The sequence below is a fragment of the Coregonus clupeaformis genome, chromosome 6, assembly GCF_020615455.1.
Source record: "Coregonus clupeaformis isolate EN_2021a chromosome 6, ASM2061545v1, whole genome shotgun sequence".
NCBI classification, from domain to species: domain Eukaryota; kingdom Metazoa; phylum Chordata; class Actinopteri; order Salmoniformes; family Salmonidae; genus Coregonus; species Coregonus clupeaformis.
In genome coordinates, this window is record NC_059197.1 from 803,796 (window position 1) to 829,184 (window position 25,389).

Sequence of the window (25,389 nt, forward strand, 5' to 3'; positions counted from 1 at the left end):
TGAGGAGGAAGTGGCTTTAACAAGGTCGCTTAAGACAGGTGTTTTGCTGTCCGGCTGATTTCGAAACCAAAGTAAACGGTCTGTTCGTTTCTCCTTTTGTTACTCACTGGCGGGGAAAACCCATAGGCCTGACCTTAAACTTTTACAAAGCCAAACTAAGTTGCCTAGGCGTTAGCCTATCTTGGTTGGGAAATGATTCAGACAGATTAGGAGACAATAGCGCTAACAAGTATGTTGTGAAACATTGTAAATGGCTAGCTGTAACAATGTAACCAGCACGTTTGACAATGTAACACATGCTGAAAAATGTGTAAAAGGTAGGTTGACGAAACAAGATGTTTGGCGCCACCTGCTGGCTAAAAGTGGCCTGTTTAAAGATAACTTAGAAGTAGGGTAGTATATTTACGTCATTTAGCAGACGCTCTGATCCAGAGCGACAGTTAGTTAGTGCATACATTCTTTTTTTTCTTTTTTCATACTGGCCCCCCGTGGGAAGACTATAAATGCTGACAACATAAGGTGTCAGCATTCACACTCATCACTTACCTAGTTGATCTTACCAGTAGGATAAGACAATCATTTCGAAAAATGCATTATACTCTATAATTGTAAAGGCTAAACAGTAATGCATCTTAGCTACAATAACCAAACTACTGGTTTGTTTGGTCCCCGACTTTAATATAACCCCAAACAACTTTAATCAAGTGTTTGGCAAGACACTTTGCTTCTTGTCTCAAAGCCTCACTAGTGAAGTGTTGCAGTTATGACTTGGGGACATTTATAATGCATGTATGAGAGATGATAACGTTCAAGTAAAGACACACCAAACCAATAGATCAACATCAGATACTTTTGTGCATTTTATTTGGATTTCTCCGTTTGATATCTGATCATATTTGGACTAAAACAAAAAATACTCAAACAAGTCTCAATTCACAGGGTGAGTGGTTGGGGGCATGGCATACAAAAAGTTAGTAATCAATTATTTTTCATATTCACACATGGGGCTTTACACCCCCTCAGGATTTCATCAACATTTACTCATTTGTAATCAAAGAAAATTATGTACACAGATTAAGGTAAAATTTCAATCTGATTCTTTTACATCCTATTCATGTGATAGACAGTGATGCCAACATACTCTTCTCCGAGAGAGAGATGAGGGGGCGGGGCATGGGGAAAGATCGAAAGAGCACCCAGAGATGGAGGAGAAAAAGCAAGTTAAGGTCATCATAAAGGAGATAATATGTAGCAGAATTACTGAGATACTAAAATGTGGCCAAATGTGACAAGCTGTCAGCAATAACAACTTCCAAATCTGTCACAACTCAATCTCCGGCCTCCAATTCAGCTCTTCCATTTTCCTCTCTCCATCTCCCAATCCATCTCTACCTCACTCTCATTCAGTCTCTCTCTCCCACTCCTCTTCCATTCAGCACATCATCCCTCCCTTCTCTCCTTTTCTCTCTCATCTCTTCACTGGAAGAGTAGGCAGAGGAGGGGGTGAGGAGGGTTGTGGGGGTTTGGTGGGTCCAATCGGTATGTTTAGTATCGGTAATATGGACTGCTCGACCGGGAACGGGACCTCCTGGAAACCAGAGAAAAGAGTGTTTGAGTCTCAGGTAACACAGTGCTACGTTTGGACCCCACAGTATATTCACTACCCCCATATACAGTGGGGGGAAAAAGTATTTAGTCAGCCACCAATTGTGCAAGTTCTCCCACTTAAAAAGATGAGAGGCCTGTAATTTTCATCATAGGTACACGTCAACTATGACAGACAAATTGAGATTTTTTTTCCCAGAAAATCACATTGTAGGATTTTTAATGAATTTATTTGCAAATTATGGTGGAAAATAAGTATTTGGTCACCTAGAAACAAGCAAGATTTCTGGCTCTCACAGATCTGTAACTTCTTTAAGAGGCTCCTCTGTCCTCCACTCTTTACCTGTATTAATGGCACCTGTTTGAACTTGTTATCAGTATAAAAGACACCTGTCCACAACCTCAAACAGTCACACTCCAAACTCCACTATGGCCAAGACCAAAGAGCTGTCAAAGGACACCAGAAACAAAATTGTAGACCTGCACCAGGCTGGGAAGACTGAATCTGCAATAGGTAAGCAGCTTGGTTTGAAGAAATCAACTGTGGGAACAATTATTAGGAAATGGAAGACATACAAGACCACTGATAATCTCCCTCGATCTGGGGCTCCACGCAAGATCTCACCCCGTGGGGTCAAAATGATCACAAGAACGGTGAGCAAAAATCCCAGAACCACACGGGGGGACCTAGTGAATGACCTGCAGAGAGCTGGGACCAAAGTAACAAAGCCTACCATCAGTAACACACTACGCCGCCAGGGACTCAAATCCTGCAGTGCCAGACGTGTCCCCCTGCTTAAGCCAGTACATGTCCAGGCCCGTCTGAAGTTTGCTAGAGTGCATTTGGATGATCCAGAAGAGGATTGGGAGAATGTCATATGGTCAGATGAAACCAAAATATAACTTTTTGGTAAAAACTCAACTCGTCGTGTTTGGAGGACAAAGAATGTTGAGTTGCATCCAAAGAAAACCATACCTACTGTGAAGCATGGGGGTGGAAACATCATGCTTTGGGGCTGTTTTTCTGCAAAGGGACCAGGACGACTGATCCGTGTAAAGGAAAGAATGAATGGGGGCCATGTATCGTGAGATTTTGAGTGAAAACCTCCTTCCATCAGCAAGGGCATTGAAGATGAAACGTGGCTGGGTCTTTCAGCATGACAATGATCCCAAACACACCGCCCGGACAACGAAGGAGTGGCTTCGTAAGAAGCATTTCAGGGTCCTGGAGTGGCCTAGCCAGTCTCCAGATCTCAACCCCATAGAAAATCTTTGGAGGGAGTTGAAAGTCCGTGTTGCCCAGCGACAGCCCCAAAACATCACTGCTCTAGAGGAGATCTGCATGGAGGAATGGGCCAAAATACCAGCAACAGTGTGTGAAAACCTTGTGAAGACTTACAGAAAACGTTTGACCTGTGTCATTGCCAACAAAGGGTATATAACAAAGTATTGAGAAACTTTTGTTATTGACCAAATACTTATTTTCCACCATAATTTGCAAATAAATTCATTAAAAATCCGTAGTTGACGTGTACCTATGATGAAAATTACTTTTTAAGTGGGAGAACTTGCACAATTGGTGGCTGACTAAATACTTTTTTTCCCCACTGTATCCTGCTGCATGTTAAACTGGACATGACTAGCCAGTTATTACACAAGACATAACTTTCTTTACAATATTTGGATACTTAAATATCATAGTTTGTATCATAATTGACTAAACTACCATCGGTCTGTCGAGCACACATGGTCTAAGTGCAGCACTGCTGTAGAGTATTGAGACTGACAGTGTTAAGCCTCATCTGTTTCTGATGTACTGAGATGCCGGGTTCAGTGTGTCCCCCACTCCCCAATACCACAGCCGGCCTGGCAGGCACACTGTAGGCCCCACACTCCCCAGGGAGGACCAGGGATGAGGGAGCCTAACATCAGCACTGACAGCCCTCTGTGAGAGTATTTATGCTTTGAATGTGGGTGCGTGTGAGGGAGTGAGAATGCATTTGAATATGAGTGTGTGAGGAGGGGAGGAACAAAGAGAGTGGGTGTGTGTCTGTCGTGTGTCACAAATAAAACACTGGAAATCATGAGCATTACAGAAAGAGAAAATATATAAATATGCTAAACATTGTGTTAATCACTCTAAACTGAATATGAACTTCAGTGATCTTCCATTTCCCCATTACAGTGTGAGAAAGTTGTGACGGATTGCAGAGGGAGAGTATGATGCGCTACGGAGATAATGTGCATGAGTGAGAGTCAACATCTTTCCTCAACAGTGGAGATTCTTGTGGTTGCTCACATACCTTCTGGATGAACTGTGGTCACGACCTGATGAACAGACAGAGGACAGATACACTGATGAAAGAATGACCAACACAACAGCGTGCCAGAAAGTTAAATAACAACAACACTCAGAACTAGTACTGAGCCACACACAGTGACAAAAAAATATATTGTTTGCTAATTTTCTTACTTTTTAACTCCGCATTGTTGGGAAAGGGCTTGTAAGTAAGCATTTCACGGTAAAGTCCACACCTGTTGTATTTGGCGCATGTGACAAATAAAAATGGATTCGACAACAAATACTGAGCCACTGTCACAGGCTTATGGGCTGAATCCCAATTCTACACCTATTTCGAAAAGTGTGCAATTGAACACTTCCCGTCATGGATTTAACAATGATATAACAGTAAGGGGTGACTCACTGAACTCACCATATTTAGATGGGGAGGGCGAGTGGCTTTGTCGTCCGTACTGTCTCTCCCACTCGTCCCTCTCTTTCTCCCGACGCTCACGCTCCCTGGAACACACCCCACCGTTTAACCACAGTCATACAGAACCACAATGCAGCATCACACATGCGCGCACACTCACTGTTACACGACACACACACAGTCTTACTTCATGCGGATCTTGCGTGCCATGGCTCTGAGCTCTCCCTCGCGCTCCTGTAAAGTCAACACACAGCTATGAGGACCAATGGCAGACGACGACACATAAAGGACTGTCCTAGGAGGGACACCGTCTGTTTCTAGAGGAAACTTCACACGTTATGCTAAAATGGGGGGCTGGCTAACAGTTCACAAACACGATTCCACGCACCGCTCGCTTATTTTCCTGCTGAGTGACTTTCGCCTGGGCTGCTTTCTTATCCGCCTTGGCTGAGGGAGGAAAAGAAGGGCAGAGGAAGGATGAATATGTATATACAAACACAGCAAAAATGAGTTGTAACAGACCGACCAAACAGAGCCTGTCCAGTCAGTCTACTCACACTGCCTGTTGAGGGCCTTCTGCATGCGTATCTTCAGCATCTCCTGCGGGGTCATCTTGGGCTGTAAGAGATACGCACGCATCAGCACACACACTCGCAGGGCAGGATCGCAGGGTGTGTGTGTGGAACTATGGGGACAGGGGCGCCTATAGCACCACCATTGCCTCGTATAGCAGCTGGTAAGGCCACAGTTAGTCAGATGGGGGTATACAGTCGTAAATCATGTGAGCTGTTTGTCATGTCCTGTCCTGTTCTCTGCTGGACTGGTAGAGCCGGCTACGTGCGGCGAGGGGAGGCGAACCCCATGCCCCCTGCCTGCAAGTGTTGTACACAGTAGCAGGACAGGATCACATTACATGGAACTGGACTTTAAGTATTAATGTCTTATGTATTTCCATGTACATACATGCAAATGTTGCGAGGACAGCTAAGGGTAAGAGAGTTGAACAGGGAAAGAAAACAGTCTGGCAAATGTTGGTCACAAGTAGCACCAGCGGCCCTCCCCTCCCCTCCCCTCCCCTCCTCTGTACATTCCTGCTGACACTCCCTGGCCAGGTAGGAATTCAGCTCATGGATAGACAAGCACACACTACAGGCCAAAATGGCAACCTACAGAGTTAAATTACCCTCCCTCTAGAGCTCTCTTTCTATTCAGCAACTCTGATACATCCCTTTCCCTGTGAATCCCCTGTACTGGAGCGGTTGCTATGAAAGTCTAGTGGCGTGTCTCTAAGGGGAAAGCAGCAGGTAACAGTGTGTGCTGTTAGTCCTGGGTGGAGAGGTGTGGTGGTGTATTTCTCCTGCCTGCTCAGACAAGCCCAGGCCCCCTCACTGCTCTGCTGTCCACAACAACTGCATGCACCTGAGAGCTCCGACCTCACTACATAGCAGGGGTGTACTTAACAGCCTAAAATGGCCTCCTCTCCTGAGTCTCCTTCACTTTAGCTGATCTGAAACATAGGTAATGTAAAATAATAGAGTATGCCTACCAGTACTTTGCCTTCACCTTTCTAGTTCTTTACCGAAGAAGCCACTTAAGACTATTGGAACGCACCCAGACTCTAGACTACTCTCTCCCGCTATCCCCTTATATGGCTTCCTTTACTACTACTTTGCTTTCACTTACCCAGTCCTTTCAGATCAGCGGTGAGGGAAGAGAGGAGACAAGGAAAGGAAGCCATTTAAGAGCCTCTGACAATGACATATCAGTGGTTTCCCCTCAGTCTTAGACAACCCATTTTAAACTAGTGCCCTATCTGTAGAGTGAAACGTCTCAGCATTGAGATTGAGGGAAACACACTCTCTGGTCTGACCGCACCAACTCTGCATAGCTCGGTATACTGCAACATCCAACAGACAGATACATAAGTGACAGAAAGGGTGCTGGGAACACCAGTCCATTCAGGGATAAGGAGGGGAAAGAAGGGTCAGAAAGAAAAGAAAAAGAAAAATCACAACACTCTGCAATGTAGGTTCTGCCCTTTGGAGGCAGGCTAACCTTGTAACCACACTCTAAACTGAGTAGAGAAGGGTTTAACTCTACACTGCATTCAGGGGGGAGGTAAGGCCACCAGTTAAAAGGGTAGTGCCACAGAGAGGGGCAGTCAAAATACATTTCATATGATTTCCATTCTATGTGCACAGTGGCCTTTGGGGGGCGGGATCCCCGGCCTGATGGACAACCAGGTCAGCCTGTCAGGGGTGAGGGAGGCGTAGACTTTAGCAACAAACCCAGCTAGATCAAATTCTTACTGACTTTGGCAGCTCCCGTCTCTCTACCACCCGGAGTATCAGGCCTGGAGGGAGAGAAAGAGAGAGGGGGAGAGAGAAAGAGAGAGGGGGAGAGAGAAAGAGAGAGGGGGAGAGAGAAAGAGGGAGAAAAGTAGGGTTGAAAATGTCACCATTTCTCATCAGAGAGCTCCTCCTGTGGGACAGACTAGGGCAAATATTAGCTACCTATTGCTGCGGTTTGTTTTAAACTGCATGTGAGGGTGGAGGCTCTGTGTGCATATACATATTTGTGAGTCTGTGTTAATGTGTGTGTGTGCTTTAGAGGTCTTCACGGATCTACCTGTACCCGATTACCAGACCCAATCCGGGACCGGATCCAGAATTCTAAATACCACAGGTCTGGGTCGGATCGTCACGGTCTCAGGTACGTGTAATTTTAACTGGCTTGTCTGGAAGGACCCGTACAGATCTGAATGCGACTACTGCAGTACAGAGAGAGAAATTGTATCATTTATGCTGCTGCTCTTGCTTTTCAAGAGAGTGGCACGTGTAAGCTTGTTGTTGGCCAATCATAAGTCATCAAAGCAGCAATAGGCTATATTCATAGAGCCTCTGTGTGTGGCAAAAGTGAGATATCTAATCAATGGAAGATGGAATTAAAATGTTAAAAGGAGAAGGTTAGGCTACAACGACCAAGAGCGAACAGGTAGGCTGCTACTAATCTGAATGGAGTTATTTGTAACTGTGTAGGACCCTCAATTAGCCTAGAAAGCTAGCTAGCCTAACTAGCTTCTCCCGGTTTGATGCAGTCAAGACAGGTACAACGTAAAGTAAGCATTTCACTGTTAGTCTACACCTGTTGGTTTACAAAGCATGTGACAAATAACATTTGATTTGTAATCATATTGAATGATGAATAACCTAGCTATGGCAGCTATCTACTATAACGCGAGTTGGCTTGGTTGGTTGCAGTCCCTCCCTGCCTCCCTCCTTCGGCTTGGTTGGTTGCTGTCTCATCTCACTCCCTCCCTAGTCCCTGTGTCACTCGCTCACACACTCAAGAGTACACACACAGCACGGGCCCCTGCTAGAGCGGCACCCCTCTCTCCCGCTTGCTTTATCAGCTCCGGTTAATAAAGTAGCTTAAAAATTGACTTTTCTGCTGCTTCCCTAACTTGGATCGGACCGGGTCTGGATCCAACCAGGTCTATATGGAACGGGTCTAGTTGTTCTTGGTTCCGTTCGGAATGGGTCTTTATATTTTAAAGTGGTATTTATGCATATCGGGTCCGGGTGGAAAAGCCCCAGGTCTATTTCGTAACGGGTCCAACTTTTTCAACCCGTAAAAGACATCTAGTGTGTTTACGCGTGCGTGTCTGTGAGCGTGCAGGTGTCAGTGGACTCACTTTCTCAGCTTGTCACAGAGAGCAGTGGCAGAGGGCGGGCCTCCTCTGTGTGAGGGGGAGGGGGTGCAGCTGGGCTGGGGGGACTGGGAGGGGCTAGGGCTGCTTCTGACCCCCCTCTGATGGCCTCCTGAAGTCCGCCCCCCACCCCCCTGCCTGGCACGGTCCCCCTGCCGAGAGTTAGAGCTGGAAGGAGAGCAGAGGGAAGTGATCAGCACAACATCCAAAAGCCCACCATTTCATTTTAGTGATAAGATAATGTATTATTATTATATAATACATTATTATATAGAAAAGTCCTATGGTTGTCTGGGCTGCCTTACCGTGTGCGTCTGCGTGCTGTGAAACGACGTCCCACATCCCTGTCTCTGTCCCGTTCTCGCTCCCTCTCCCTGTCCCCGTCTCGGTCATTGGAGCGGGACTGTGTCCGGTCGTATCTCCTCCGTGACCCCCCTCTTCCTCCTCCGTTGGCTCCTCTACCCCGGGACCGTGAGTCGGAGCGCCGCCTCGACCGGGAGCGGGAATATCGTCCGTCCCTCCCTCCTCCGCGGCGTCTGTCACGGCGTGAGTGAGAGGAAGAACGAGAGGAGGAGCGATGAGTTGAAGAGCGGGAGGAAGAGGAGGAAGGGCTGGAGGAAGAGCGGCGTCTGTTGAACAGAGAGAGACACACAGACGTATTAGCAACGACCCACGGGCTGCTCTAATCCTACTGTCTGATTTGACTCAGTTTATATATTTCTGGTCTTGATCTACTTCATTTCTCAATGGGCTGCTAGTGCTGATACTGTACGGTCTTTTGTAGGACTTAAGCATTTCTGCTACTTTGTGAACCGTACTGAACACAGACACATGGCGTACATGCCATATGTTTTCCCTTACCTTATGGTGCCTTTAAAAGTTGTCTAGGGCAGCTTTTAATGTGAATATGTATGCAATCTCATTGATTTACCATAACACAGAAAATGCACAAACTAACACGCATCTCTAAAATATCACACTACTAGGATTGTAAACTTAAGATGAGCTCCACTTCACCTACCAAATCTCTATAGCCCAAATCTCTACAGCTGTAGTCAATGGACAGCAACATGACTGACAGGAGTAAACAACCAATGGAAAGCGGAAGGGGAAAGCTACCGACCGGGAGCCCCTGCTATGACCTGCGGGGTGGTGCAGCGAGTTGGCGGGGGTGTGGCCAGAGTGGACAGGGGGTTGAGCTTGGGTTGCCACAGCAGCCTCCTCGTCACTGCCTCCGAAGCTGGTGATGAAGGTGATCTTCTCTGGGCCCGGGGAACGGGACCGCGACTCCGAACTGGACTCTGACTTGGGCCTGAGGGAGAGAGGAAGGAGGTCAAATCAAATAGGGGTGCTTATATATGTCCTGTTTCACACATGTACAAGCGTGTAACCTGTACAAGCGTGTGGTGTGAAATGGAAATGTGTATTTTTGCATATCCCACTCCCCCTGAGACACCCTCAAGAGAGTGGGGTCAAGGCCAGGGATCAGCCATTATTGACGGCGACCCTACAGCAATTAGGGGTAAAGGAAAATTCCATTCAAAAACTATATTTTGGTATGTGTTTCATTAGTCCATGGGTTGATACAGTCCCAAAATGTTTTGCATGCCAGCAATCAAGCACTTTCAAAATACAGAAAGTGTCACAGTATGATGCATTTCGCATCATGTGCCTTGTGCAAGGGTACATTTCTACCTAGTCGGCTCGGGGATTCGAACTAGCTCTAACCACTAAGCTACCTACCGCGCTGCCGGAGGGGAGAATCATCAGTGTTGTCTCTACTGATTAAAGGGTTACCTCAAGCAGTTCATCATGAGTTGTTAGGACTGATCAGAAGCATGACTATGCCATTACTATCCTTGTCAAAATATACTATTAGATGGACTTTTAAAGTGAAAAACTTTGACAGAAAGTGAAATGGTTGGTCTCCCACTCACCGTTTGTAGGGATCGTAGGTTGGGCTGTCTCTCCTGGCATAGCTGGAGATCAGAAACAGAGAAAGGGTTTAAAGAGGTGTGCCAGTATGTCTCATACCATGTGTGTGCTACACATTGGTAGTGGATGAGGTGAGTTACCCCATATGGTATTAAATCAGGGTTGGGATCAATTCCATTTTATTCCAGTAAATTCTGAAAGCAAACCAAATTCAAAAGGATCCAAATTGAAAAGCATTGAACAGAATTGGAATTTCTGTGTACTTCCTGAAATGACTGGAATTGAAATGGAATTGACCCCAAACCTGGTATAAACTGCTGTTTACCTGGGTGGGCTGATCTGTCTGCCCTTCAGTCTCTTCTCTCTGAACTCCCTCCTCTGTCTGCGAGAGCGACGGCCCTGAGGGTCACACACACACAGTCAGTGACATCAGGGGCAAGCATAGGCCAACCAACAATCATTGACATGACAGCAACACACCGGGGACAAACACACCAATTCTTTCTTACCGAGTACATGGCCTTTTCTGCCTCCAGAGCCTTGGCGTGTTTAATGGCCTCTACCTCATCCTTGTCTTTCCTCAGCATCCTGTCAAACAGTCAGCCAGTTAACACAGTGTGTATAACAACAGACATTTTACTGTTTTACCTTTGTTAAAAATACACTATGAAAGCAACTAGTAATTTACTAGAAAAATAAAATGCAAAAAAACAAGATGCAACATGAAGCAATATAAGACCAAGAGCAAAATGTTCATTTTTTTATGACAACAGGCATTTCCATTACTCCAGCGATAATGTAATGTCAACACATAACATGTTAGCGAAACGCATAGCCTATAATGGGAGCAGGCAGACTGACCTGACAAAATCTCCCTCTGCCATTCCATATGGGGTGGCCATCTTGTTCAGATCCAACTCCTGCTCCGTATTGAGCTCGTCAACGTCCACCTCCACATCTGAAACACACACACGACAAAATGATATCAGAAAATAACGCATACTCACATTCCACATACATAACCATTTACTGGGCTTGCTCAACATTGCAGTCAACATGATGCATTATGGGTAAATTGTGACTGATCTACAAATAATCAATTATTTTATTTTTGATGCAAAGTAAATTTGTAGATCAGTCAGTCAGCAGTAGGCTGCAATGTTGAACAAGCCCCATGTCCATTCAACCCAACCACTCATACTTGTGTGGGTGAGAAGGTATGGGGACTCACCAATGTCTGGGATGCCCTCGTCCTCCTCTGATTCACTGTTCTCAGAGTCATCCTCCTCCCCTTTCTCTTCTTCCTCCCCAGGCTCCGTAACAGTGCTGTCCTCGTACGTGTAGCCAATGGTGGCCTTCTCCTTAGCAAGCCTAAACAAAAGGGAGGGGCTTATTCATAATCAATACATTTGTGGATAATGATATAAGCCAGGGGTGTCAAACATCCGGCCCGCGGGCCGGATTAGGCCCGCAAACGGGTTTAATCCGGCCCGCGAGATGATTTTGGAAAAAAAATAAAATAAATAATAATAATAATTTGGTAAAGTATAAAAATGCGCTGCAATTTTTCAATAAAATAAACTGCTGTTCCAATTGCGTCCACTGGATGGCGCAATAGCAATTGTGTTAAGCAAGCAAACTGTTTATACCGGGGCAGAGCAAGTAGGTCAAGCACGTGCAGCCAATGAGCTACTTTGTTTTGCCCGCAATATTTATTACGGCTTCTACTTTTAACATTATGTGCTTTGGCACCCTCATTGCCCCAATATGTCTCTGTCAAAAAAGAGAAAAGTGGACGCAGAGTGCAGAGTGTTCCAAGAAAAATGGTCATCCTATTTATGCTGAAAGAATATAACCTTCAGTCGCCACTATGTGAGTCTTCATGCCGACAAATATGACAACTTTCAAGGACAGCGGAGATGAGAGAAGGTGAATGAACTGTTGGCGGGTCTGAAGAAACAGCAGTCTGTGTTTACTCACAGCCGAGACATCAGTGACGCTGCAGTGAAAGCTAGCTACCTCATTGCTAATGAAATCGCAGTGGCTTCAAAACCATTTAGTGAGGGTGAATTTGTAAAAACATGCATGATGAAGGCAGCGGAGATTGTGTGCCCTGAAAAGCGGCAGGCTTTTGCAAATATCAGCCTGACAAGAAACACAGTTGCAGACAGGATTTCCGATCTTTCAGTGGATTTGGACAGCCAGTTGAAGCAAAAAGTAAAGTCATTTATTGCGTTTTCGGTTGCAATTGATGAAAGCACGGACATTACAGATGTTGCACAACTGGCCATTTTCATCCGCGGAGTTGATGACACATTGACCGTCACCGAGGAGTTCGTGGAGTTGGTGCCGATGACAGATACAACGACAGCAGCTGATATTTTTACCGCACTCGTCGGGCGCGGCTGGACAGGGTCGGAGTGGACTGGTCCCGCGCTGTCAGCCTGGCTACAGATGGTGCGCCCTCAATGATCGGGAAAAAAGCAGGCGTTGTGACAAAGTTCAGAGAGAAAGTGCAATCTGCAAATGGAGGACGTGATTTTTTGACTTTTCACTGTATTTTGCACCAGGAGGCTTTGTGTTGCAAGTCATTAAAGATGGATAACGCCATGAAGGTGGTCATCCAAACTGTTAATTTCATCCGATCCAGAAGCCTGAATCACCGTCAGTTTGACAGCCTTCTCAGAGAGAAAGACCACATCTATGGCCTGCCATACCACACTGAGGTAAGATGGTTAAGCCGAGGTGCTGTGCTGAGGCGTTTCTTTGATTTACGAGAAGAAATTGAACAGTTCATGGAAGAAAAGGGCAAACCAGTGTTAGAATTTCATTCCGCAGAATGGATGCAGGACCTTGCATTTATGGTGGATGTTACAGAGCACCTGAATAACTTGAACAAACAGCTGCAAGGGCGCAACAAAGTTGTCACGCAGTATTATGACAGCATACGTTCTTTCAAGTTGAAGCTGTCATTGTGGGAGACGCAACTTGCCGGTGGTGATGCAGCTCACTTCCCCTGTCTGAAAAATGTGTGCGCGACCCAACATGTGGCAGACATGAAGCGGTTCAAAGATAAAATAACGGGACTGTTACGGGAGTTTGAGCAACGCTTTCAGATTTATGTTTATATGTTTTTATGTTGATGTGCTATTGTTTTTAATTGTTTTTATTTTATTTGTATATTTAACCTATTCTTGACTCTGTGGTTCTTGCACTTGTTTGGGGAACAGGATTTCATTATTTTTATCTACATTTCTGCCTGAGAAATGACACCTGATATAGTTCTGTGATATACAGTGGGGAAAAAAAAGTATTTAGTCAGCCACCAATTGTGCAAGTTCTCCCACTTAATAAGATGAGAGAGGCCTGTAATTTTCATCATAGGTACACGTCAACTATGACAGACAAAATTAGAAAAAAAAATCCAGAAAATCACATTGTAGGATTTTTATGAATTTATTGGCATATGATGGTGGAAAATAAGTATTTGGTCAATAACAAAAGTTTCTCAATACTTTGTTATATACCCTTTGTTGGCAATGACACAGGTCAAACGTTTTCTGTAAGTCTTCACAAGGTTTTCACACACTGTTGCTGGTATTTTGGCCCATTCCTCCATGCAGATCTCCTCTAGAGCAGTGATGTTTTGGGGCTGTCGCTGGGCAACAAAGACTTTCAACTCCCCTCCAAATATTTTCTATGGGGTTGAGATCTGGAGACTGGCTAGGCCACTCCAGGACCTTGAAATGCTTCTTACGAAGCCACTCCTTCGTTGCCCGGGCGGTGTGTTTGGGATCATTGTCATGCTGAAAGACCCAGCCACGTTTCATCTTCAATGCCCTTGCTGATGGAAGGAGGGTTTCACTCAAAATCTCACGATACATGGCCCCATTCATTCTTTCCTTTACACGGATCAGTCGTCCTGGTCCCTTTGCAGAAAAACAGCCCCAAAGCATGATGTTTCCAACCCCATGCTTCACAGTAGGTATGGTGTTCTTTGGATGCAACTCAGCATTCTTTGTCCTCCAAACATGACGAGTTGAGTTTTTACCAAAAAGTTATATTTTGGTTTCATCTGACCATATGACATTCTCCCAATCCTCTTCTGGATCATCCAAATGCACTTCAGACGGGCCTGGACATGTACTGGCTTAAGCAGGGGGACACGTCTCGCACTGCAGGATTTGAGTCCCTGGCGGCGTAGTGTGTTACTGATGGTTGGCTTTGTTACTTTGGTCCCAGCTCTCAGCAGGTCATTCACTAGGTCCCCCCCGTGTGGTTCTGGGATTTTTGCTCACCGTTCTTGTGATCATTTTGACCCCACGGGGTGAGATCTTGCATGGAGCCCCAGATCGAGGGAGATTATCAGTGGTCTTGTATGTCTTCCATTTCCTAATAATTGCTCCCACAGTTGATTTCTTCAAACCAAGCTGCTTACCTGTTGCAGTTTCAGTCTTCCCCAGCCTGGTGCAGGTCTACAATTTTGTTTTGGTGTCCTTTGACAGCTCTTTGGTCTTGGCCATTGTGAAGTTTGGAGTGTGACTGTTTGAGGTTGTGGACAGGTGTCTTTTATACTGATAACAAGTTCAAACAGGTGCCATTAATACAGGTAACGAGTGGAGGACAGAGGAGCCTCTTAAAGAAGAAGTTACAGGTCTGTGAGAGCCAGAAATCTTGCTTTTTTGTAGGTGACCAAATACTTATTTTCCACCATAATTTGCAAATAAATTCATTAAAAATCCTACAATGGGATTTTCTGGATTTTTTTCCTCAATTTGTCTGTCATAGTTGACGTGTACCTATGATGAAAATTACAGGCCTCTCTCATCTTTTTAAGTGGGAGAACTTGCACAATTGGTGGCTGACTAAATACTTTTTGCCCCACTGTACTTCTGTGAATCACTGAGGCATTGTGTGTTTGTGTGTTCTTTGTCCTCAGAACTTTCAAATAACTTGAGGTGTTTTATGATTAATAGTGATGTTGTGCTTTTGGACACTGTCCTCAGGCTCCAGCTTTATGTTTATATGTTTTTATGTTGATGTGCTATTGTTTTTAATTGTTTTTATTTTATTTGTATATTTAACCTATTCTTGACTCTGTGGTTCTTGCACTTGTTTGGGGAACAGGATTTCATTATTTTTATCTACATTTCTGCCTGAGAAATGACACCCTGATATAGTTCTGTGATCTGTGAAACAGTTCTGTTAATCACTGAGGCATTGTGTGTTTGTGTGTTCTTTTTCTTTAGAATTTTCAAATAAACTTGACGTGTTTTATGATTAATAGTGATGTTGTGCTTGTACTATTTTGGACACACTGTCCTCAGGCTCCAGCTTTATGTTGTATGTTGATCGTATTAAAACAAAGAAAACAATCTGAAGTTGTTGTTTTTAAGTTATATATATACCATGATTTTTCCGGTCCGGCCCACTTGGGAATAGATTTTCCTCCATGTGGCCCCTGAGCTAAAATGAGTTTGACACCCCTGATATAAGCCATAAATTGAGAATGTGGCGATTGTGAAAAGACGGGATAGGACTTACTTTTTCTTCTCATCCTCATTTGGCCTCTGCAGGCCACCATAGAGCTCGTCCATTTGGATCTGGTACAAACACTGCTCCTCGGAGACTGCAGAGAGACAGCAGGAGGTTAGAGAACACAGAGCACTGAGAAACACAATATACCCACTGGGAGGGAGGCACAAGAGACATGGCATTACCAACACCGGTGGATACTCACTGCTGGCAAAGTCGTTCTGCACTAGGCCTCTGTAACGCTCATAGTTGCACTTCCTCTCCTCCGACTCCTGTTCTGGGGTGCTGCAACCGAAATGGAACACTTCAATGTCTTTTGCCGAAAAACGGTGCTGGTCCCACATAACACATTTAACCTTTCATATCACATTTCATCAAACAACCACAACAAATCAACCTATGTGTGTATGATTATAATAATCTATTTCAGCGAGGACACCTTACTAGAGTGGCGTAATAAGGAGAGACCTCAGTCACACTTACGCTGTGTTGAGGAGTGGAGGGGTGTAGGTGAGTATGAAGTCCAGGTGTGCCCTCACGTCAAACCTGTCAATCATGTTGTTGGCATCTCCCTGCCAGGGCATCCTGCAACACAGAACATCCTGATTAGTATTCTCAGGTGGTGTGAGTGTGTGATGGGGTGCAGAAAGAGTGTTTTTGTTACAGTATTATATCATGTGTTTGTGCATGTAAGAGTAAGACACGGTGGCACGTATGTACATGCATGTCTCGTGTGTGTTGTATTCATGTTGTGTGTTTCTCTCCTCACATGTTGACGGGGCTTTCTGCAGCGAGCGCTACGGCTGAGTCCAGATGGATCTTATAGGCCCGGCCATGAACCTGAAGGAACTGAGCCGGGTCCTTTTTCTGTAGGAAAGGGTGAAAGGGAAGACAGGGGAGGAGACCAGAGCAGGTGAATCCTCATTCAGTAAATCACCAACTCTGGTCCTGGAGAGCTACAGGGTGTGAAGGGTTTAGTTCCAGCCCAGCACTAAAACACCAGATTATATGAAGTTGTGCAATTCTGGATGATTAGTGTAATGGGCTACGCACAACAAAAGCAAAACACTGCGCTGGGTGACTTACGATCTTCTCGTAGTACTCTCGCCGGCGCTCGCCACGGCGTTTGTAGTCCACCATCATGCCGCGCAGCTTGCGCTCATGTTTGCGGGCCTCCTGCCACATGACGGCTCCGCTGGGGGTGGGGGCGCGGCGGGGCACGGTGGCTGTGAGGAGACAGGACAACAGAATCAATACCATATTACACTAAACAAAAACATAAAAACACAACAAAAGACTTTACTGAGTTACAGTTCATATAAGGAAATCAGTCAATTGAAATAAATTCATTAGGCCCTAATCTATGGATTTCACATGACTGGGAATACAGAAATGCATCTGTTGGTCACAGATACCTTAAAAAAAGGTAGTGGTGTGGATCAGAAAACCAGTCAGTATCTGGTGTGACCACCATTTGCCTCATGCAGTGCGACATCTCCTTTGCATACAGTGAGGGAAAAAAGTATTTGATCCCCTGCTGATTTTGTACGTTTGCCAACTGACAAAGACATGATCAGTCTATAATTTTCATGGTAGGTTTATTTGAACAGTGAGAGACAGAATAACAACAAAAAAATCCAGAAAAACGCATGTCCAAAATGTTATAAATTGATTTGCATTTTAATGAGGGAAATAAGTATTTGACCCCTCTGCAAAACATGACTTAGTACTTGGTGGCAAAACCCTTGTTGGCAATCACAGAGGTCAGACGTTTCTTGTAGTTGGCCACCAGGTTTGCACACATCTCAGGAGGGATTGTGTTCCACTCCTCTTTGCAGATCTTCTCCAATTCATTAAGGTTTCGAGGCTGACGTTTGGCAACTTGAACCTTCAGCTCCCTCCACATATTTTCTATGGGATTAAGGTCTGGAGACTGGCTAGGCCACTCCAGGACCTTAATGTGCTTCTTCTTGAGCCACTCCTTTGTTGCCTTGGCCGTGTGTTTTGGGTCATTGTCATGCTGGAATACCCATCATCCATGACCCATTTTCAATGCACTGGCTGAGGAAAAGAGATTCTCACCCAAGATTTGACGGTACATGGCCCCGTCCATTGTCCCTTTGATGCGGTGAAGTTGTCCTGTCCCTTTAGCAGAAAAACACCCCCAAAGCATAATGTTTCCACCTCCATGTTTGACGGTGGGGATGGTGTTCTTGGGGTCATAGGCAGCATTCCTCCTCCTCCAAACACGGCGAGTTGAGTTGATGCCAAAGAGCTCCATTTTGGTCTCATCTGACCACAACACTTTCACCCAGTTCTCCTCTGAATCATTCAGATGTTCATTGGCAAACTTCAGATGGGCATGTATATGTGCTTTATTGAGCAGGGGGACCTTGTGGGCGCTGCAGGATTTCAGTCCTTCACGGCGTAGTGTGTTACCAATTGTTTTCTTGGTGACTATGGTCCCAGCTGCCTTGAGATCATTGACAAGATCCTCCCGTGTAGTTCTGGGCTGATTCCTCACCGTTCTCATGATCATTGCAACTCCACGAGGTGAGATCTTGCATGGAGCCCCAGGCCATGGGAGATTGACAGTTATTTTGTGTTTCTTCCATTTGCGAATAATCGCACCAACTGTTGTCACCTTCTCACCAAGCTGCTTGACAATGGTCTTGTAGCCCATTCCAGCCTTGTGTAGGTCTACAATCTTGTCCCTGACATCCTTGGAGAGCTCTTTGGTCTTGGCCATGGTGGAGAGTTTGGAATCTGATTGATTGATTGCTTCTGTGGACAGGTGTCTTTTATACAGGTAACAAGCTGAGATTAGGAGCACTCTCTTTAAGAGTGTGCTCCTAATCTCAGGTCATTACCTGTATAAAATACACCTGGGAGCCAGAAATCTTTCTTATTGAGAGGGGGTCAAATACTTATTTCCCTCCTTAAAATGCAAATCAATTAATAACATTTTTGACAATAGTTTTTCTGGATTTTTTTGTTGTTATTCTGTCTCTCACTGTTCAAATAAACCTACCATTAAAATTATAGACTGATCATTTCTTTGTCAGTGGGCAAACGTACAAAATCAGCAGGGGACCAAATACTTTTTTCCCTCACTGTAGTTGATCAGGCTGTTCATTGTGGCCTGTGGAATGTTTTCCCACGGGAATTGGAACACGCTGCAGTACTGTCAATCCAGAGCATCCCAACCATGCTCAATGGGTGACATGTCTGGTGAGTATGCAGGCCATGGAAGAACTGGGACATTTTCAGCTTCAAGAAATTGTGTACAGATCCTTGCAACATGGGGCTGTGCATTATCATGCTGAAACATGAGGTGATGGTCGGTGGATGAATGGCACGACAATGGGCCTCAGGATCGCATCACGATATCTCTGTGCATTGAAATTGACATAGATAAAAACGCAATTGTGTTCATTCTCCGTAGCTTATGTCTGCCCATACCATAACCCCACCGCCACCATGGGGGCACTCTGTTCACAACGTTGACATCAGCAAACCGCTCGCCCACACAACGCTATACGCGCTGTTTGCCTGGTAGAGTTGAAACCATCATTCATCCGTAAAGAACACACTTCTCCAGCATGCCAGTGGCCATCGAAGGTGAGCATTTGTCCACTGAAGCCGGTTACAACACTGAACTTCAGTCAGGTCAAGACCCTAGTGAGGACGACTAGCACGCAGATGAGCTTTCCTGAGACGGTTTGTGCAGAAGTTCTTCAGTTGTGCAAACCCACAGTTTCAACAGCTGTCCGGGTGGCTGGTCTCAGACGATCCCGCAGGTGAAGAAGCCGGATGTGAAGGTGCTGGCGTGATTACACGTGGTATGTGGTTGTGAGGCCGGTTGGACGTACTGCCAAATTCTCTAAAACGACACTGGAGGCAGCTTATGATAGAGAAATGAACATTACATTCTCAGGCAAAAGCTCTGGTGGGCATTCCTGTAGTCAGCCTGCCAATTGCACGCTCCCTTAAAACTTGAGACATCTGTGGCAATGTTGACAAAAATGCACATTTTAGAGTGGCCTTTTATTGTCCCCAGTACAAGGTGCACCTGTGTAATGATCATGCTGTTTAATCAGCTTCTTGATATGCCACACCTGTCAGGTGGATGGATTAACTTGGCAGAAGAGAAATGCTCACTTACACAGATGTAAACAAATTAGTGCACAACATTTGGGAGAAATACGCTTTTTGTGCATATAGAAAATTCCTGGGATCTTTAATTTCAGCTCATGAAACACGGGACCAACACTTTACATGTTGCGTTTATGTATTTTTGTTCAGTGTAAATTAGACCGTTCACCCCAACTAGAGTCCGATATATCCAAAGTGGTCCTTAGTAGAGAGCCGTAACTCAATTTTCTCATTTGATGGGCCTAAAATTAACACCCGGCACCTGCCAAATGCGGGTCGATTTTGGCATTGGCTCGTAAGATGTCAATTTCACCAGCCACGTTGGTGGGTGGTCAGGGCTCCACAGTGCGAGCATGTCACTCGCATTTGTGAATAAAAATAATTAAGTATGATCACATTTATAGTAAAATAAATGCTGCAGTAGCTGTTTTCAAAGTATTTTTGCTGTTTTCTTTCATAGCTGGTAAATTAAATCGCACAAAGTCAAAGAACTATGAATCCTAGTCCACCTCGCGCTGCAACACTGCCTGGCTGGGGGCTGTGCGCACGTGAAGAGCTGAGTGAAAGATTCCTTTTTAGAAGCGCTGCGCACAGGCATAAAAGTCGGTCTAATTTACTTGAAACTAAAGTCTACTGAAGTGAAGCTTTGTCCTTGTGTTTCTTGGCTATTTACATTGTTTTGCTCACAAGCTAGGTTGTTGTCTATGTTTGAGTTTCAACTGCTAGGGAGAGAAGGCAACACTACCACTCAGATTCACTCTCACAGGCATAAACATGACTAGTCGAGTTACCACGGTGACCTCCCGCCCTTAAAGGGCCATCTGTGATATTTTGGGACTCACGTCACAAAAAATGAAATTAAACAATACCCCATGTTAATTCTTACTAGTAATACATTCGTTTTAGAAATATTACAAAGCATGCTCATCTGTTTTTTGTTGGTGTAATTTCTGGCTGGTAAAAAATCTGAGTGGCTGGTATATTTTGTAATCTACCTGCCACAGTGGCTGGTGGACCAAAAAGTTTATTTTATGCCCTGATGGTTAAATACTTACTTACAAGCCCTTAAACAACAATGCAGTTAAGAAGAAAAAAAACTGTTAAGTACAAAATTAAACATTAAAATAAATAATTAAAGCACAGCAGTAAAATAACAGCAGCGAGGCTATATACAGGGAGTACCGGTACAGAGTCAATGTGCGGGGGCACAGGTTAGTCGAGGTAATATGTACATGTAGGTAGAGTTAAAGTGACTATGCATAGATAATAAACAGTAGCAGCAGCGTAAAAGAGGGGGTGGGAGGGGGGGGGGGCAAACAATGCAAATAGTCCGGGTAGCCATTTGATTAGCTGTTCAGGAGTCTTATGGCTTGGGGGTAGAAGCTGTTAAGAAGCCTTTTGGACCTAGACTTGGCGCTCCAGTACCGCTTGCCATGCGGTAGCAGAGAGAACAGTCTATGACTAGGGTCTGACAATTTTTTGGGCCTTCCTCTGACACCGCCTGGTATAGAGGTCCTGGATGGCAGGAAGCTTGGCCCCAGTGATGTACTGGGCCGTACGCACTACCCTCTGTAGTGCCTTACCACACCAGGCGGTGATGCAACCAGTCAGGATGCTCTCGATGGTGCAGCTGTAGAACCTTTTGAGGATCTGAGGACCCATGCCAAATCTTTTCAGTTTCCTGAGGGGGAATAGGCTTTGTCGTGCCCTCTTCACGACTGTCTTTGTGTGTTTGGACCATGATAGTTTTTTGGTGATGTGGACACCAAGGAACTTGAAGCTCTCAACCTGCTCCACTCCGTCAATGAGAATGGGGGCGTGCTCTGTCCTCTTCTTTTTCCTGTAGTCCACAATTATCTCCTTTGTCATATCTGATAACAACCTCTCCGGCAACGTGATCAAGACAATCTAACAACTAACATTGTCTAACGACAGCTTCCGGGTAATTCCATGATAATGTAATTACGCTAAGACTCAGATTTTTCACTTTAAAATGTATACTAAACAAAACCCATTGATTTTAAAGTTTAACAAACCATAGAACTCCATGCACAAGGACTACTTCCCCAAAAAATATTTTTCCAAAAACACATTTACAGGAAGAACTGTGCAGATACACATTTTGGTAACAGAATAAAACTGAGGGAGATTTTACCTTAATTCTATATCTGCAAAGCTTTTCCAGTAAGTTTTTAAAAATGTATTTAAGGTGTAAATTGTTCAAAGTAGTCATTGTGCATAGAGGCGTATGGTTTGTTGAACTGGTTTTTGTTTGGCATACATTTTAAAGATCCCAGATATTTTCCAAATGCCAAAAAAACGTATTTCTCTCAAATGTTCTGCACAATTGTGTTTACATCCCTGTTAGTGAGTATTTCTCCTTTGCCAAGACAATCCATCCACCTGACAGGTGTGGCATATCAAGAAGTTGATTAAATAGCATGATTATTACACAGGTGCACCTTGTGCTGGGGACAATAAAAAGCCACTCAAATGTGCAGTTGTGTCACAACAATGCCACAGATGTCAAGTTGAGGGAGCGTGTAATTGGCATGCTGACTGCAGGAATGTCCACCAGAGCTTTTGCCAGAGAATTGAATGTTCATTTCTCTACCATAAGCCAACTCCAACGTTGTTTTAGAGAATTTGGCAGTACATCTTACCAGCCTCACAACTGCAGACCACGTGTAACCACGCCAGCCAAGGACCTCCACATCAGGCTTCTTCACCTGCAGGATTGTCTGAGACCAGCCACCTGACAGCTGATGAAACTGTGGGTTTGCACAACCTAAGAATTTCTGCACAAACTGTCAGAAACCGTCTCAGGGAAGCTCATCTGAGTACTTGTCGTCCTCACCAGGGTCTTGACCTGACTGCAGTTTGGCTGCGTAACCGACTTCAGGGGACAAATGCTCACCTTCAATGGGCACTGGCACGCTGGAAAAGTGTGCCCTTCACAGATGAATCCCAGTTTCAACTGTATTGGTCAGATGGAGACCGTGTATGGCGTTGTGTGGGCGAGCGGTTTGATGAAGTCAACGTTGTAAACACAGTGCCCCATGGTGGCGGTGGGGTTATGGTATGGGCAGACATAAGCTACGGACAACGAACACAATTGCATTTTATCAATGGCAATTTGAATGCACAGAGATACTGTGACAAGATCCTGAGGCCCATTGTCGTGCCATTCATCTACCTCATCTTTCAGCTTGATAATGCCAGGCCCCATGTCGCAAGCGTCAGCTGAAAATGGCCCAGTTCTTCCATGGTCTGCATACTCACCAGTCATGTCACCCATGTGTGGGATGCTCTGGATCGACGTGTTCCAGTTCCCGACAATATCCAGCAACTTCGCACAGCCATTGAAGAGGAGTGGGACAACATTCTACAGGCCACAATCAACAGCCTGAGCAATTCTATACGAAGGCGATGTGTCGAGCTGCATGAGGCAAATGGTGGTCACACCAGATCTACACCCCTACCTATTTTTAAGGTATATCTGCATTCCCAGTTATGTGAAATCCATAGATTAGGGCCTCATTTATTTATTTCAATTGACTGATTTCCTTATATGAACTGTAACTCAGTAAAATTGTTGCATGTTGCGTTTATGTTTTTGTTCAGTGTAGTTTCAAGGTATGGGTGGTAATAATTTCTAAACGTAAAGATTTGTACAGCCCCCAGGTGGTGAGGGTAGGCAACAACACATCCACCCTGCTGACCCTCAACACAGGGGCCCCTCAGGGGTGCGTGCTTAGTCCCCTCCTGTACTCCCTGTTCACCCACAACTGTGTGGCCGCGCACGACTCCAACACCATCATTAAGTTTGCTGATGACACAACGGTGGTAGGTCTGATCACCGATGACGATAAGACAGCCTATAGGGAGGAGGTCAGTGACCTGGAAGTGTGGGGCCATGACAACAACCTCTCCCTTAATGTCAGCAAGACAATGGAGCTGATCGTGTACTACAGGAAACGGAGAGCCGAGCACGCCCCCATCCACATCGACAGGGCTGTAGTGGAGTGGGTCTAGAGCTTCCAAGTTCCTCAGCGTCCACCTCTCTAAGGAATTAACATTCCATCTAAAAAAGCTCAAGAAAGAGGATTTACACCCACCATCATATAATTTTCTGAAATCGTTTCTGTAGGTAGAAACAGATAAGATTGGCATTCCCAAAACGTTATTTTGTTGAAATAAAATGTTATCTGAGAAATTAAGCTAATTGACAGCACTCAAATTGGCCATTTTAATTTATAGGATTCATATAATCTTCAATAAATATAGTACCCAACATCCGATTTGGACCATAATTCTTCCTAACACTGAGTAAGACATGAGGAATCAAATACAATTATCAAAAGCCACCCACAGACCCCAACAACCAGTTCTCTATGTCTGACAAATAGTATGGGGCTGCTGCTTGGAGTATTGCTTCTCCATAATATGTAATGTCTTCTCTGTGAATCTGGTGATAGTTTTTTCCCCATTCTGATAAATTAGCCATTTCAATCACTTGCATTATTTACCATAAATGGATCACAACATTTTCTTTGAAACTTTGGGTAGAAAACCAATAGCTTTTGCCCAACTGGACACTGAACAGCTTCTACCCCCAATCCATAAGACTTCTAAATAGTTAACCAAATAGCTACCCGGACTATCTGCATTGACCCACTTGTGCACTAACTCTTCTGACTCATCACATACGCTGCTGTTACTGCCTATCACCTACTATGTTGCCTAGTCAATGTGTACCCCTACCTATATGTACGTATCTACCTCAATTACCTCGTCCCCTTCCACATAGACTCGGTACGTGTACCGTGTGTATATAGCCACATTAGCGTTACTCATTGTGTATTTATTCCTCGTGTTATTATTTCGTTCTGCATTGTTGGGAAGGGTCCGTAGGTAAACATTTCACTGTTAGTATACAGTTATTGTTTACGAAGCTTGCGACAAATACAATTTTATTTTGATTTCAGCCCTGCCCCTTCAAGGCACTGTAGCGCAACCAAAACAACATGATGAACACCGTTTTCATTAGGGACAAGTGTAGCACGCTAGCTTGCTAACGTTACCTAGCTATACTAGTAAGGCGAGATTTGTTTTTCAGACTTAAAACACTGTCTGCAGAAAATATGTTTTAGCTTCCTGAATTTGCCACAAATTGCTAGTTACTAAACGCAATGACTGCTGGCCCACTAACGGGAGCTAGCTAGCTGGTTAGCTAACGTTAGCTCTTTTTTAGCTAGCCAGCCATTCAGCTAATGGTAGCTAGTTAACTAGCAATGGGGGCCTCCATGTGTGGTTGGAAATAATGCACATGAAGGATTGTGTATAAATACAATACATGCAATCATTCATTTAGTTGATTTTAGGGACGTATTGTGATACCTGTTTTTGTAGACCTCCAACACACACTTGAATTGTTTCTCCAGACTGTTCGGCTGAGCGATGGCAGCCGAAATCAACCCGTCACCGTCACACCTCCTTTCAGACCGGAATCTCACTCTGAGTTCTTCTTCTATGGTAGTCTTCTTCTATGAGGTTTAACGGCGGTTGGCATCCAATATGTTGCATTACCGCCACCTACTAGACTAGAGTACAACTGCCTTATATTTTGCTTGAAAAATAAAATAAAGAGAACCCTACCATCTAACACTACACTCACAAATTCAAAAAACAAACAAAACAAAAATAATAATAATATGAACACCACCCTACTCCGCT

At 44.7% G+C, this 25,389-nt stretch overlaps 1 protein-coding gene across 10 annotated transcripts; it reads right to left on the bottom strand.

Annotated features, from left to right (window-relative positions):
* Nucleotides 1–1,438: 1,438 nt before the first annotated feature.
* Nucleotides 1,439–25,169, bottom strand: LOC121567370 (CLK4-associating serine/arginine rich protein-like). Of its 10 annotated transcripts, none has more exons than XM_045217040.1 (21): nucleotides 25,054–25,168; nucleotides 16,585–16,724; nucleotides 16,268–16,365; nucleotides 15,982–16,083; nucleotides 15,704–15,783; nucleotides 15,508–15,592; nucleotides 11,195–11,334; nucleotides 10,825–10,921; nucleotides 10,473–10,551; nucleotides 10,289–10,362; nucleotides 9,966–10,007; nucleotides 9,152–9,340; nucleotides 8,334–8,657; nucleotides 8,014–8,196; nucleotides 6,633–6,672; nucleotides 4,877–4,937; nucleotides 4,708–4,766; nucleotides 4,507–4,553; nucleotides 4,311–4,405; nucleotides 3,909–3,960; nucleotides 1,439–1,588 (listed from the first exon to the last, which is right to left on the bottom strand). In XM_045217040.1, the coding sequence occupies exons 2-21, from the start codon at nucleotides 16,681–16,683 to the stop codon at nucleotides 1,546–1,548; spliced, it is 1,989 nt and encodes a 662-aa protein (XP_045072975.1). In that variant the 5' UTR covers nucleotides 16,684–16,724; nucleotides 25,054–25,168; the 3' UTR covers nucleotides 1,439–1,545. The 10 variants fall into 10 exon arrangements, with proteins under 10 accessions (XP_045072975.1, XP_045072984.1, XP_045072988.1 ...); XM_045217049.1 differs by having other exon boundaries at nucleotides 4,320–4,405; nucleotides 8,334–8,660; XM_045217053.1 differs by having other exon boundaries at nucleotides 3,909–3,933; nucleotides 8,334–8,660.
* Between the last annotated feature and the right edge of the window lie 220 nt (nucleotides 25,170–25,389).